This window comes from Sciurus carolinensis, chromosome 17 (assembly GCF_902686445.1).
Source record: "Sciurus carolinensis chromosome 17, mSciCar1.2, whole genome shotgun sequence".
Taxonomy (NCBI): Eukaryota; Metazoa; Chordata; class Mammalia; order Rodentia; family Sciuridae; genus Sciurus; species Sciurus carolinensis.
The window spans coordinates 22,079,709-22,094,855 of NC_062229.1; the positions used below are offsets into that span (position 1 = coordinate 22,079,709).

Below are 15,147 nucleotides of genomic sequence, written 5' to 3' on the forward strand. Positions count from 1 at the left end.
GCCCCCAGCACACATGGGGTTCTGGTGGAGTCGGGTTCCTGAGGGGAAGTGAAGGACTTCTGGCCCACTCACAGGGAGAAGAGGCGAGTAGATAACCAAAGAGAGCTCGGAGCTGATGGACCGAGAAGAGGGCACAAACAAACCAACAGTGCGGCTGTGACAAGGCACAGGGCTCTGCTGTGGGCCTTCTGCAGGGAGGCTGGTCCCCCCATCCTGCCTGCTTGGCGACCTGCATCGGGCTGGCCTTCCCTGTAGCAAAGGAAACACTCCAAGGTCCTGTCTTCTCTTCCTGTTCTAAGTGAGGCCTTGCTTTCAAAAACTGCTATCTTGGGGCTGGGCTGTGGCTCAGTGGCAGAGCGCTTGCCTAGCAGGTGTGAGGCCCTGGGTTCGATTCTCAGCACCACATGAAAAATTAAATAAAGATATTATGTTCATTTACAGCTAGAAATATGCCAAAAAACTATAACTGCTCTCTGCAGGGCCTTCTTTGGGCACGGTCAACCTCAACACGAAAAAGAAGCCATGCAGATGTGCAGGCACAGGCATTGGGACGCTGATCCCACTCTTCTTCCCATACCCCGGCGGACAAGATCCCCAAGCCCCCAGCGAGAGCTGATTGCCCATGGGCTCCGTGGAGCAGCAGCTCACCAGAGGGAACAATCTCAGATGGAGGCGAGCAGGGGCGGCTGGGGCAGGCACGCAGGGAAGCTCCTGCCCGGCAGTCCCGCGGATGTGGCCAGAGACTGTTTCCCACTGACCCACACAGCAGCTCCCCTGCCTGGGCTGGGGCAAACCAGCAGGCGCAGAGCCACTGGGGTCCAAGCATATGGACACACAGAGAGGGCTCCAGGGGAAGGACAGGCAGGGGCAGACTGGGAGCAGCCTTGTACTTCCACACACTAGGTGAACGTCATCGGCGGTCCTCTGCCCAGTGTGTGGCAGGTGGAAACAGCTGGAGGAAGGAGGGCACAGTGCTGCCTGGGAGGTGAGCTGGAGTAGCAGAGGACCTCCCAGGGGAGACACTGGGCTCCTGTCAGCGAGCTCACCCAGGACCAGCAAACTCCAGGCAGGGTGCTCAGCACGGGCGAGCAGGCGAAGCACCAACGCTGCCCCCTGGAGGGCACTGGAGTGATCCCCAACCTCCCTCTGCTTTCTAGACAGGAAAACGTAGAAAAGCCACAACAAACTCACAAATAGCTCCTGGTCCCAGAGCAATCACTTAAGGACTGATTAGCCACCGGCCTGCTCTGAGCGCAGGAGCGCTGTGCAGGGAAGCACCAGCTGCCCGCCTCCTTGGCCCGCTGGGGCCCGATCAGTCGGAGAGGGGATGTGTTTAATTAAGGCTGCTAAATCACAACTGCAGGGAGTGCTCTTTGCCTCATTCTCTCAGCCTTGGGTTCCCGAGAGGTTCAGCAGTGGCCTCTGGGGACGCTGGCTGTGAAAGGAAGCCGGCTGGGAAGTGGGGGACAGCCACAGCTGGCTGGGCTCACTGAGGCCTTTGGTTTAAGGGTTCCTTGGCTGGAGCCAGGTGACTCACACCCTCCACCTCGGGCACTGGCCCTCCCCTACCGACCAGTGGGAGACCACAGGGACTGGGGGCAGCAGGGAGGACAGTCAGGAGGGCTCCCAGGACTTCCAGCTTGGGCCACCTGGCCTTTGGGGTAGTGGAAAGTCACCCGCATCTTTGGGATGTGCTCAGGGGAGGGAACGGAGGGTGCATTACCGGACAAGCATTCGCTTCAGCAGCTGCTGGTCCCCCTCCGAGTAGCCGGGCCAGTCCTTCTGCACGTCCTTGTACATGCAGTCCCTCAGCGTGCACGTGCCGTCCTTGGCATTCACATTGGCCACCTACAGCACAGAGCCACCATCACCTTGCAGGAAGCCTAAGAGGCAGGCTCTGCAGAAAACATCTGATGGAGGAAGCGTGCAGGGGCAGACAGAGCCAGACAGAGGAAGGGAGCAGGTGGCCCACTCCTGCCATCCCGCCCCCAACCCCCATCCCCCTGCACCAGAGCTTTGGGGTGCACAGGGACAAGGGTGGTCAGGGCGTGAGTCCAGATCCACGTCTCAGACACTGGGAGCCAGGCTGGCTCCAAAACGGAAGCACCGCCATCTACGCTCCTGAGACTTCCGAGACCATCACCAGCCCCACCCCCATCCCTTTCAGACTGTGGCTCCCAGACAGAGGCGGAAGGCTAAGCCCACCTGCCCACAGCCTTCTGCCCTACAGTCGCCGTTTCCTGTGCTATGGCGGCGTCCCACAAGGGCTCCAAATCCCAGTGCTTCCATGGGCAAGTGCTCTGGGCTCCAGGGGTAGCAGCTCAGGTGGCTGTACTCTCAAGAGGTACGGGGCAGGGGATTCGGCGCTTCGATGGTCTCCAGGGAGTGTCTCCGTAGGCTGCGGGCTGAGGGCAGCACTTGACCACAGCTCCCCAGCACCTGTGGCTGGGGCGGGGCCTGCCTGCCAGGCAGCGGGCTCTGGCTCGTCCACAGCAGGGTCGCAGAGGCCCGTCCTCCCTGCCCTGCCTCGTGCTGAACTTCAGAACACCCGATGCCCCAGTCTTTCACAGATGTTGCCCTCAGTTCCACGTAAGGAGCGGGAACTAGGTGGATGGCAGCCATACCAACACCCTCTGAGACCACTCTGAGTCCCACTGGCCTCGGGCTGCACCAGAGACAATGGACATGGTGAAAGTGGAAATGCATCCTGGGATCCAGCTGCCATGTCACCGCCCAGCATCGTGCATGCCTTCTGCTGTGGCAGGCACCACCCTGTTCCCAGCTGCAGGGGTCCTGGGTGAGCTGATGGATGAGACCCTGGACATCCTGCTGCCAGGATGGGACGCACCTCCCAGCAGGCTCCCAGGCAGAATACCCGCTGGCCCTCAGGCCTGGCTGATGGCTGGAAGCCAGTACAAGAGCCGCTCAGCTTCCCAGGGCCTGCAAGCCAGGGTGGGCGTCTGCGTGAGCCCTCCCTGGTGAGAGGGACGGGGGTGGTTTGTTTGCGGTGCTTGTGGTGGAGGCCAGGGCTCTACCACTGGGCTCCACCCCCATTCCTTTTTGAAATTTTAATTTTGAGACAGGGTCTTCCTAAGTTGCTCAGGCTGGCCTCCCGCATCAGCCTCCCGCGTCCCTGGGAGGATGGTGAGCACCACACTCCTGCTCAGCGTGCTCCTGCCGGCACCACCTTCCCCGGGCTCCCTCGCCTTCTCTGAGAGGTGTGTGGTGGCACTCCTGTCAGGTGAAGTCTGAGGGTCCCGAGTACGCAGGCTCACGGTCAGTGAGTGGCGGGGAGCTATCCACACGGCCATCTGCCTGCTGAGCCTGAGTGCTATGCTGCGAGTCCCCAGGCTTCCGATCGACAATCCCAGCAAGAGCAGATGTGGCTGCGACTTCCTGGACTTGCTGCTGCCCATTAGTCAACACCACAGAAGGGACGCCCCCCGATCAAGTGTGTTCTAACCCGGGAGGGCTCTTCCCAGACAGCCCCACGAGACACCGCTGTGGAAGCCACTGTGGTGCGTGGCATTGGAATGGGCTGGGCATGCGGCCCGGTCCCCACCTGCTGGAGCAGGCCATCCAGCGAGTCCTTGTCCGCCTGTGCCAGGCCGTCCTTCTGCAGCCTCAGCAGCAGCTCAGCCTTCCGGTAGGGCCTCAGGGCCAGAAGGTGCAGCACCCGGTCACGGAAAGGCCTCTGGGACACCCCGCTGGTCCCGCTTACACCGCTCTTCCTGATGGCGCTTGCCAGGTTGATGGGAGTGGCCCGCTTCCGGGAAGGCACTGCCTCTGTCGCCCCCGGGGCTGGCTTCCGAAAGTGAACCTTCTTGCCTGCAACAAGAGCCTGGGCATTAGGGAGCGGGGGTGGCCACGGGGGACACCTTGTGCTCACACAGAGACTGGGGCAGACAGTGGCCTGAGCCCCACACCAAGCCAAGGTTGAGCACTGGGCGCCCAAGAGTGCAGTGCCACCTGCGCCAACCAGTCACCTCAGGGGCCCTGCCTTAGAAGTGGGAGATGAAGCGCACAGCAGGGCGCTTGGGGCCTCAACTAACTGTGTCACGGTGACCTGAGTCCAGGAAACCAGACACGGGCCACTCTGGAGGTGGAGGCATCGAAGAATAATTAGGATACTAAAATGGGGGTCCCTGAACTAGAGACCGGGGCCCCTGGGCTGGACTTTGCAGTCCTGTACCAGCCCTGCAGCTCTGCCTTTTTTTTTTTTTTTTTTTTTTAATAAGCAGGAATAGGTGCCAGGGCCACCTCAGACAGCGGCTGTGCAGACTCGAGTGCGCAGGTCCCCAGCTATGGACCCCAGTAAGTGTCCTCTAGCAAGCATGGCTGTGCTTGGGACCCTGGGGATATGGGCGTGCCCTCATTGCCAAAGGCAACAGGGACATGGCAGGGTCCAGCATGCCACAATTCTGCGTGACCTCCAATCAGACGCCAACACAGCCTTCGTCTCCTGAGGAAGGCACCTGGCCAAGTAAGCTGAGCAGCACAGCTTGAGGACTTCAGCCACGAAGCTCCTTCTCCTTGATACTGGGCATTGAATCCACTGACCCACATCCCAGCCCTTTTTAGGTTTTTTTGTGTGTGGTGGGGAGGTGGGTACTGGGGATTGACCTCAGGGGCACTTGACCACTAAGCCACATCCCCAGCCCTATTTTGTATTTTATTTAGATACAGGCCTCACTGAGTTGCTGAGGCTGCCTGTGAACTCAGGATCCTCCTGCCTCAGCCACCTGAGCTGCTGGGATCACAGGCATGTGCCACTGCACCAGGCCCTTTTTAGTTTTTGAGATAGGGTATCGCTAAGTTGCCAGGTTTGCCTCAAACTCGTGATCCTCCTGCCTCAGCCTCCTGAGTTGCCAGGATTACGGTGTGCAACACCGTGCCTGGCAAGAGGACTTCCCTTTCAGCGTATCCCTCAGACTCTGATTTGTCACAGTAACACAGAAAGAAGTATTTTAGGATCCCCAGGGCCAGAGGCTCACACCTCTGGGGTCCATTCAATGAGGTCCTGAGAGCGGGAATGGCCTCTGTCCCCACAGGCTGAGTGGTTGGACACCAAGACACTCTGGGCCGGAGCCAGGACATACACGTTTACATCTTAACAAAGAGTGTTTCCATGAGAATGTCAACTGCTCCAGAACCATCACTGTGCCCAGTGTGGTATGATGAGAAAATTTTTAACCAACTTTTTGGCCAAAGGACCCATAAGCTAATGAACGTGTGTGGACATTAATATCTCCATCTCGAAGCAAGAGCAGAGGCGAAGCGTCCTGAGAGACACGCCAGGCGGCTCGGAGCCCAGCGTCTGCTGCTGCCGGGGGCGGCCTGAGGTTTCTGGCCACAGAGCAGCTCCACCCTGGCCCAGCACTGGCCAGGAGGACCAGCTCCTACACTGACACCTGAGGCTGCATCCAGAGCTTTCTTTGGGGAGGAGGACAGAGGTGAAACCTTCTCATTTTCTTTTCTTCTTTTTCTTCTTCTTTTTTTTTTTTTTAAATATATCTTTAGTTGTTGATGGACCTTTATTTATTTATTTACCTGCGGGGCTGAGAATCAAACCCAGGGCCTGACACGTCCTTGCTCCCCATGGGACGCTCACTGGTCTCGCCACTTTTTCTAAGGAGCCCATTTGTTTCCCTGAAGATTAAGGTCCCCAAGGCCACACCTAAGAGGAAGCACGCCGATGCAGCGCTCCTAGAGTTCCTGGGCCCCTTTGTGCACCGTGGGGTTCACAAGGCCACAGCTGCCACTACCAGGCCCCACCACCAAAGTGGCTAGAACTTCCCTCCTGATCTGGATGCTGGTCCAGGAATCTGGTCCTGCTCAGGGACTGGCCCCACTGTTGACCCACCCACTACTTCTGCCAATGCCTGGCTTGGATGAGCCCCCACAGCTGCCCAGCAGGCCGGGGCCCCGCTGCTCCCACTGCTCACCCAGGTAGCGTCCTCCGGGCTTGATGACGATGGCGCCGCGGCTCCGGGTCTCCTCCTCCGCCTGTGCCATGCTCTCCCGTGCTTTCTGGTAGGAGTCATCAGTGGCGCACACTGTGACCTTGTCCTGGATGCTGCCCAGGCAGTCCAGGTGGACATCCCCATGGCTGTAAGACACAGGGCCGAGGAGAGGGGGGTCACAGGGCCCAGACCCCTGCACACCACCTGAATGTCACCTCCGACACAGGCCACACAGCTTCGACAGGACTCGCCCCAGCCTGCCCAGAGGTGGCAGCTGAGGCCTGAAGCCAGGCCCGGGGAGCTCTGGGGCAGGGGCACCTCACCTGGAGACATACTGCTGGATGCAGTCGAAGCTGCCCTGGGGGCTGTCGCGGCCGATGTTGGAGAGGTAGAAGGAGAACTTTCGCACCTCCTTGGGGCAGTCGGGCTGAGGGATGGAGATGTGCTGCGTGCAGAGTGGGGGTGTCACTGGGAGGTCCTCGCATGGGGAGGGCCATCAGCTCCACCCAGGCCTACCCATCCTGCCAAATCACCGCCACTCAACCCTCCCAACAGGGATGTGTCACGGTTTCCTCTAAAACATACCTCTGCTCTTCCTGCAGTGACCTTCCAGGGCTGTCCCCACCTTCTGCCCTCACAATGGTCAGGGAGGGGCCAGGGCCCTGTCTGGATTTTAGTAGCAGGGGCACTCTGGTCTGAGAACAGAGTGCTCAGCACCCACCCAGAGGCAGGGTCTCCAGCCTGATTGTCTGACCCTGGGTGGGTGGAGTGACTCCGTTCGCCCGCCCAGCAAATCGAGCAGACCTGGTCTGGGCACCCAAGCGGGTGAAATGCAGTGAGACTGGCGCCAGCAGGTGTCCTCTCAGAATCTCCCCGCCTGGCACACAGACTCTATCTGAGTGGCCGTAAATAAAACAGGCATGGCCCTAAGAAGCTTGCAGACGGGCAGCCTGGACCCCCACGAGCTATGTAACGTGTGATGTGCTTTACATGCGCCACAGTTCACAGCTCCGCAGCCCAGGAAGGCAAAGCCACAGCCCTCCCAGGACAATGGACAGACGGCGGCAGCAGGTGAGCAGGCACAGACTTAGGGCTCCCTACAGGACAACGACACTAAGTCCTAGCCCCCAGCCCCACCTATGCTGGGGGAAGGCCAGGGGACAGCTGAGGAGGTAGGCAAGAGGAAGGGTCTCTCAGAGCCCCTGCCACCAGGGGGATCCTTCCTAAACTCACCCCGGGGCTTGAGCACAAGTTCCTCACAGCTGGTATTTGGGTCCCGGTGAATGGAGGAGTGGGCAGCAGGCCTCATCTCCAGGCTGCCATGTGCGCCCAGGGGCAGCTTAGCCTGTCTGCTCTCCATCTTCGAGAGCCATAAGAATTCAGCTCCTGAGTCACCAGACCACGTGGAAGGACGCCCATCGCCTGCCCCCTGCTGCATGATCTCTGTTGGGATGTGGCTCTCAGGGTGGTATGCAGGGACACAAGGGGAGCCACAGATGCACCCAGCCTGGGGTCATCCTGAAACGTTGCAAGACCCATCCAGCCCAACCCAAAACCCTGCTCCTGAAACACAGCAGTGCCTGGGCATCCCCGCTCCGGCAGGAGGCTCCCAGCCTGGGGGACCTGGACATCTCTGCAGCAGCCATCCCAGGTCTGTGGACCCTCCCATCTGCCCTGCCCGGCCGGGCACCAGCATCTACCCAACACATGCTCTGGGTCCCGTGCACATCCCTGCAGGGGAGGAGCCCATGTCTCTGTTGTGCTGATGGAAACTGAGGGTCACCACAGGCCCAGGACATATGGCCAGTGGCTAAAGCTCACCACAGGCTGCACCTAGTCACACACCCTGAGACCCTCAGGGTGGCCATGCCAGGTTGGCCTCTACCACTTCTGTCTGTCTGAACACAAGCATGTTTTTATTAGGTTCAGAGAAGGACGGAGCGGCTTGCGCTCAGCATCTGAGAATCAGACTGGCTGCCCCGATGACTCACCTCGGGACACGAGCCCTCGATCGCTTGCTCTCCTTACCCTTGGCTAGAGCCATGTGGGTGACCCTGCCTGTTCTGCTGGACAACACTGAGGCACCTCCTCACCCAGGGCAGGCACTGTGTCCTGTCTACACAACACTCCCAGATGTGACTTCTACTCAGTGATGAGAGTAACTGGAAATGCCCCTCAGAGGCTGGAGGCCCAGAGTTCCAAGCCTCTCTACAGCGACAGGGAGAGCGTGTCCTGGCAGTGGAGCCTAGGGACTGGGACATCAGGAAGACCTGAAGGGCCCGACTCAGCTGAGTCGGGCACAGGTGGCTACCCTCTACCCATCGGGCCTCTGACACTGGGGGCACACTGGCTCTGGCTGACACTGAGGCTCCCGACTCAAGTCCCAAGTTGCTTATGGCTCCTGCCCCCATGAGTGACGGCTAGGACCCTGTGTGCAGCCCAGTCCAGGGCATGTTTGGGCCCCACCTGGGTCCAGCGAAGAAACAGTTCTCGGCAGAGAGCTACGGGCCAGACCAGGGCTGGTCATGCAGAGACGAGGCAAGTCTGACACTCGAGGCCCACCCATCCACACTACCATGTCCCCACATCACCAGCAGCAGGGGCTACGTAGCCGTGGGCCTGGTCAGCACCCCGAGGACCCCACCTGAGCCTGCCCAAGATCTGCTGGATGGGAGAGACATGGGGGTGACAGTGGGTGACACACAAGTGCGTCTCTCTGGGTGGGGGCTCAGGGGCATGGAGAGGACAGTGGGTGGTACAGAATTCAAGATGGTGCTCGGGAGACCTCATGCTGCTGCTGGTGACGAGGATGCTGCTGATGAGGGCACCTGTGGCCAGGCGGTGGTGGTCGTGGAGGTTTTGCTCAGGGCCAGTGCGGGGCCCTCCAGACCGAGGCTTGGGTTCCGAGGCACTGCAGCAACATCTGGGGTGAGCAGGCCAGGGATGCAAGCCTTGGGACTTGAGTCAGGGCAGCCTGCATCTGCCGGGCGCTTGCCCCTGCTCTGGGCCAGAGCCCCCATGCAGCCCCCACTCAGGGCCCTTGTGCCTGCTGCATGAGGTCTTGGCTGCCCTTTCCAGGCTGCTGTCAAGTCCCAGTGGCCAGTGTGCTCAGGGTCTCCCAGTGGCCTTACTCTGATGCCAGCCCCGACCCCAGGTTATATGGGGCTCCTGGGCGCCCAAGAGAGAGCCTGGAGACGCGTGCAGGCAAGCCCGGTGCCTTCAGAGCAGGAGGGCGCCAGAGGCCCTCAGCCCTTCCTGCTGCTCTGACCCATCGCCACCAGGGGGCTCTGGTCCCACTGCAGACCAGGCCTCCCTAGAACCCTTCCAGCATGTCCCCATGCAACCTGTCCCCCAGATGAGTTCTGTGAGGTCTTTGCTGCAGGGTGTGTGGGTGTCGGCAGGGGTGGGGGGGTGAAGAGGTAAATTAAGCTCAGGTGTCAGGGAGGGCAGCAAAATAGTTGGGAAAAGTCCTCAATGTTCTGCTCAGTTAAAATCAAGACAAACTGTCAGGCACACACCTGTCGTCCCAGCAACCTGGGAGGCTGAGTCAGGAGGATTGCAAATTTGAGGCCAGCCTGGGCAACTTAGTGAGACCCCGTCTCAAAATAAAAAAGTCCTGGGATGTAGTTCAGTGGTACAGAACTTGCCTTGTATGTTTAAGGCCCTGGGTTTTCACTCCTGGCACTGAAAAAAACCTTTTAATTTTTTAAACTTAAAAGAATAAAAATGGGGTTGGGGATTTTAGCTCAGTGGCAGAGCACTTGCCTAGCATGCACAAGGCCCCAATTTCAGTCCTCGGCCCTAAAAAGAAAAAATAAAAACAAAAACATGTGGCAGTATGGGTCCAGGCACTGTGCGTGTGACACACACAGGAAACTAGGTACTGACCAAACAGGTGCTCCCCAGTCAAGAGGGCCTCCCAGATAAGTTTTGCTTTCTTCACTATCTTTACTTCTCAGTGAACTCTCAGAACACAGCACGTTATGCTTTATGAAGAGACTTACTGGAGTGGCTGACCATGATGTCCAGGAGCAAGCGGCCTCTCCCGACACAGTGAAGGGTCTCACTTCCTCCCCAAACTCTAAGCCACAGGTTGTTGCCCACCCGAGGTCTCCAGGCTACTTGGTCTCTGCACAGGGATTCCCAACTCTGAGACCCCTTTATTATTATTACTTTGGGGTACCAGGGATTGACCCAGGGGTGCTTTGCCACTGAGCCACATCCCCAGTCCTTCTTATTTTGAGGCAGGGTCTCACTAAGTTGCTTATGGTCTCATTAACTGGCTGAGGTTGGTTTTGAACTTGCGATCCTCCTGCCTCAGCATCCCAGGAGGCCAGACTTACAGGTGTGCACTACCATACCAGCAATCGCCTTATTCTTTTAGAGAGTTTCTAAATTGTCTCTGTTCCAAACAACAAAGCGTCAAGCAAGCCTGTGGCTAAACCCTGTACCCATCACTAATGCCTCCTGTAGAATCCACCTCTGAGGCACAGTCACTAGTCAAAGGCCTCTGACAAGTCCTGCAGACCTTCTAGAAACCATCGTTCGGACCCCGCTGCAGCACACAGTCCCAGGGTCTGGAACAGCCCTGGGAAACAACTGCTACTTTTCTTTTTTCAACTGGGATCTTGCTGATGAGTTTCGGAGGTGGGGTCAGCCAGGTGGGGTCTCATTTCCCCTCAGAGTTAAAAGTTTACAGGTGTTCCCCCGACAGCCAAGGCCATGGTATCACGAGAAGGCAGAAAGCCCAAGGGCAGACAGGGGAAAGGCAAATGCAGCGAAGTATGCGCCCCAGGTGGCCCTGCTCTCAGGGAATCTGGCAAATGTCACAGATTCGATCCACAGAATCTGCCACACACTTGTCTGCTCTGCACATCAACTTCCCTGGAGGGTCCTGGCTCTCATGGCACCTACTATAGAGGCAGGGAGGTGGCCAGGTGGGCCACTGTGTGCTCACCATCTAGCAGGAGATGCACACAAGTGGCTGAGCTCATTCTCCTGATGGCAAGTTCAACCTGCAGATGCCCCTCACAGTGGATAGTCTCTCCCCCATCTTACCAACTGTGAGACCAAGGGACAGAGGGAGGACTGACCCGCTGCTCAGGTCGGAGAGGCTCTGGGCACCAGGGGGCACTGTGGAACCGAGCAAGCACAAGACAAGGCTAGCCTGGCCTTGGTGCTGACCTCTGACCCTGGCAGAATGTCAGGAAGGTAAAGGGGAGGTGACCAAAAGGTAGCCACAGATTTCAGGGATCCCATCATCCACTGCACTCCTGTTAAGGTGTGTGACGGAGGCATCTGTCAACGTGGTTGCCATCTGCAACCAGTGGCTGTGAATAGGTAAAGATGACACACGTGGTCTGGGTGGCCCTGCCAATCAGCCGCAGGCCTTAAGCGGAACTGAGGATTTCCGGAGGAGAGAGAAAATGCCAGGGCAGCCTGAGGGTCTCCAAACCCCCAAGGACTGCAGTCTTGCAGGGGCTGCAGAGACAGTCCTTACTATGGAACCTTTCACATCTGGACACACAGACATCTGAGGACACACACTGCAGCACTCAGGGGCTCTGGAAAGTCCGCTGACCATCTCGTCCACCCTTGTGCCATGAGGAGCCCCAGGCTGGGAGGAAGGGTCATGACAGGTAGCTATGACAAGGCACCTTCACGCACATAGTGTACAATGAGGACTAGGAGAAAAAACAAACGGCTCCAAGGTGTTTGGTGGGTGAGGAAGACAGTCGGAGGCCTGGGGGGCGAGGGTAGAGCCCCCCTTCCTTCATTCCGTTATTCTTCTGTAACAGTCATTTAGAAGGAAGCAGAGTTTCTAGGATCCCCTCACCCACCAAAATGCAGACAAACACCCATGGTCACAGTGTTCACCAACACACTGAGAGGGTCTTGGAGACCAGGGTGTGGGAGCCAGGTGGGCAGGGGCTGCAGGAAGCGGGTATCCTGAGAGGCTGCTGCAGGAGAGTTGCCCTCTGACCATCAACAGCCTGCTGTGGGCACTGGGGGCCTGGCTGGTGTGGCCGTGGGCCTAAGGCCATCCAGAGGATCTGACAGGCCCAGGGTCCCAGCCTGGCACAGAAGTGGACCAGGCCAAAATGCTGCCCTGAGCCTGCTGCTGTGCCCTGCAAGCAAGCACAGGCTGGAGACGTCAGGACAAGACAAAAAGACTTACCCCTTGGCTTCCTTGAAATCGGATCGATGGTCTCAGGGAAAGAGAATCCTACAAAAAAATACAGGATGTCAATGAAGATATTTAGAAATTTGGACTCACTTTCTCATTATAAAAGGGGCAGGATAACAAGGACAGTGATTTTAGGAAAGGTGAAAGAAAACAGGCATGGTGTAAAAATTTCAGGACAGGTCACTGGAAGCAGGGTTCTGAAGGATCAGCAGGAGTTCTCCTGATGGACACAGAGGGGCAAAACCAGAGCTTCACACATGGGCAATAGGCAGCCCCAAGAGGAGAGGCTGGCGGCAAGCAGGCCCCAGGGCTCCAGACGCAGGAATGTGTTCCATGTCCTCAGAGGCCGTTGTTAGTCTGTGACTCCCCTGGGGAGAGGAGAAGGGACGCAGGGCTCCAAGTGCCTGTGGCCCCACCGCCCCACCAGCAAACAGTGAGGACAGCATGGAGTGATCCAGATCACACAAACTCCCAGAGGCCCTGCGTGCATGGTGATGGTCCTTCTCCATTCTCACAGTCCCAGTTAGTCCCCATGAAACCCTTGGCCAGTCAAGTCCTGTCTTAATCATGCCCTTCAGATGGAACTGGGAGTGCAGCAGCCAGCAGGAGCCCAGGGAGCCTCAGCCAGCAGGATGGGGCCCCACGCCTGCCCAGCCCCCACACGCAGTTTCCCAGCAGTCTGTCCTCCTGCTTGGGACACCAGGGTTTCCAAAGAAAAAACTACTAAAAACTAGAAACAAAATATTTAAAGCTTCAGCTCCTCGGATCAGACCTCTGGCGGCACTTTAGAAAGAAGGTAGGACCAGCAGGAGGATCGTACCCTCTGCCCTTCGCTCCCACACTGGTCCCCCAGCAGGCACCGTGTCCCAGAGACCATCCCATGGAGTGGTTATGACTGGTCACCACGACCCCTAGCCCACAAATCTACCCCTGCCCCTGTCCACCCCTTCCAGGTCCAGAACTGTCTTCCTGCCCTAGACGCCCACCCCAGGCCCAGCTCCTGTCCCCTGCTCGCCTCTCTTTGGCACTCTGGTCTCCCCGACTCGGGCCTTGGTTCCAGCCCCACCTGGGCAGAGGTCTTCCCAGACAGCAAAGCTCCATCTGTGTCTGCAGGGGCTCCCTGTCTCCCCCTGTCTGCAGTAGAGCAGTCCTAGAGCTGGTGCAGAGTGGCTCTGCATGCAGAGAACCGACTGTGCTCCAGGAGAACAGCAGAGGCACAAGACCCACCCCACAGGTCCGTCCAGAGTCTGCCCTTTAGGGCTCAGGTGCCTCCCAGCATTCCGGCTGGAAGCCCCACACAGGACTCCACCTTTGCACAGGGAGGCGGGCTAACTGCCCGGGACACAGGAGCTGCAGAGGAACAAGAACCAGAGTCCAGTGCACACTGCTGGGCATGACAGGAGGAACCATGAGCAGGGACAGGATGGAATGTGGGAAGAGGCTGGCCTCACGAGCTCTATGATGGCATTGAATCAAAGGGTCCACTTGGCCAGCTGGGACCCTGTGGCCATAAATACACAACCTGCTTGGTGCCCAGGGTGAGAGGCTCCAAGGACCCCCTCCTTTGTCTACCAGGCACCCCCTCCTTTGCTGAGACTCTCAAAGGATTCGGCTGTCCTGAGCACACCTGTGAGGTCGCACGCCAGCACTGCCGCCCACGAGACTGAGGGGTCTGTAAACGTGGGAAGACATGGCGTGCCCCGACTCGTGGGCAAAGGCAAACCCCAGCTGCAAGGAGGTCCCACCGCACCCATCCAACCAGCCAAGATGAAAGAGGTGGATGGCACTGAATGCTGGCGGGGACAAGTGGATCCAGAAGGATCCAGAACCCGTGCCCACTGCTAATGCCAGTGGATAAGGTGCAGCTGGGATGGAGACAGATCTGGCAGGTTTTCGTTGACCCCTGGGCATTGGGGATGGAACCCAGGGCCCGGTGCATGCTAGGCAAACACTTTACCCTTGAGCCCCACAACCAGGCCCTGGAAAGGGATTGTAAAAGCTCACGCAAACCCAGCCATTCCATTCCTGGGAAGACTCGAGAGAAGTAAAATGCTTTTCTTTACAAAAACTTACAAACACCTCAACATTCCCAGCAGTTTCTTATAGCCTCCCAAAAGTGATAACAACCCAGTGTCTGTCAACTGGTGGAAAGACCCATATGGCAGAATAATCCCCAGCAATACCAAAGAATAGACTGCGACGGACACGCACAGATGAACCTCAGCACCAGTCAAGTGGCAGAGTGCTGAGGTATGACCCACTGACCCGAGTTTCCAGAACAGGCCAAACTAAAGAGACAAAAAGCAGGTCAACAAGTTCCCAGGGCCAAGGGTGGGAGCTCGCAGGTGGCAGACACTGACAACATGAGTGCTTCATGGGACACACATGCACCTCCATAATGCCACTGGTTACTCTCCAAACTTATACAGGGTCTTTGCCAACTTGGGAGCTTAGGAGTGACATTCTCTGGACACACGTAGCCCATGCTTGAACAGGCAGGGGAGGCAGTCCTGTCCATGAACGTCTTTCCCCTGGTGCTGGGGACTGAACCCACAGCTTCACGCACCCCAAGCTCACGCTTTGCACTCAGCTGCATCCATGGCTGAATCGACCTTTTGTGTGTGTGTGGTGCTGGGGATCGGACCCAGGGCCTTGTGCACGTGAGGCAAGCACTCTACCAACTGAGCTATCTCCCCAGCCCATGCATCGGCCATTTTTAACACCCAAGTGAGATGAAGCAGGTGGAAGAAAGCTGTGAAAGACATAAGAACCATACAGAACAAAGGGAACCCCAGGGCAGAGTGGTCCTGCCTATCTTAGCTTTGGAAGACTTCTGTGACACTGAAGCATCAGTCCTCACAGGCCAGGAAGCTGAGACTGAGGCCAGAATCAGGGAAGGACTCCTGGTGAGGGATGGTGGGACAAAGCCTGGAGCAGGGTTGTGGGAAGCTGGGGTGGCAGACAGCAGGTGGGCTTGGCCCCCTGAGACTCCACAGG

At 58.0% G+C, this 15,147-nt stretch overlaps 1 protein-coding gene across 1 annotated transcript in view; it reads right to left on the reverse strand.

The window, feature by feature from the left end:
- The window catches only part of Ell (elongation factor for RNA polymerase II), a 66,717-nt gene that overhangs the window by 9,901 nt on the left and 41,669 nt on the right, over positions 1–15,147 (reverse strand). The window contains 5 exon segments of the mRNA XM_047531827.1: positions 1,724–1,848; positions 3,563–3,828; positions 5,946–6,109; positions 6,287–6,408; positions 12,142–12,189. Coding sequence (XP_047387783.1) covers positions 1,724–1,848; positions 3,563–3,828; positions 5,946–6,109; positions 6,287–6,408; positions 12,142–12,189 — 725 coding nt within the window.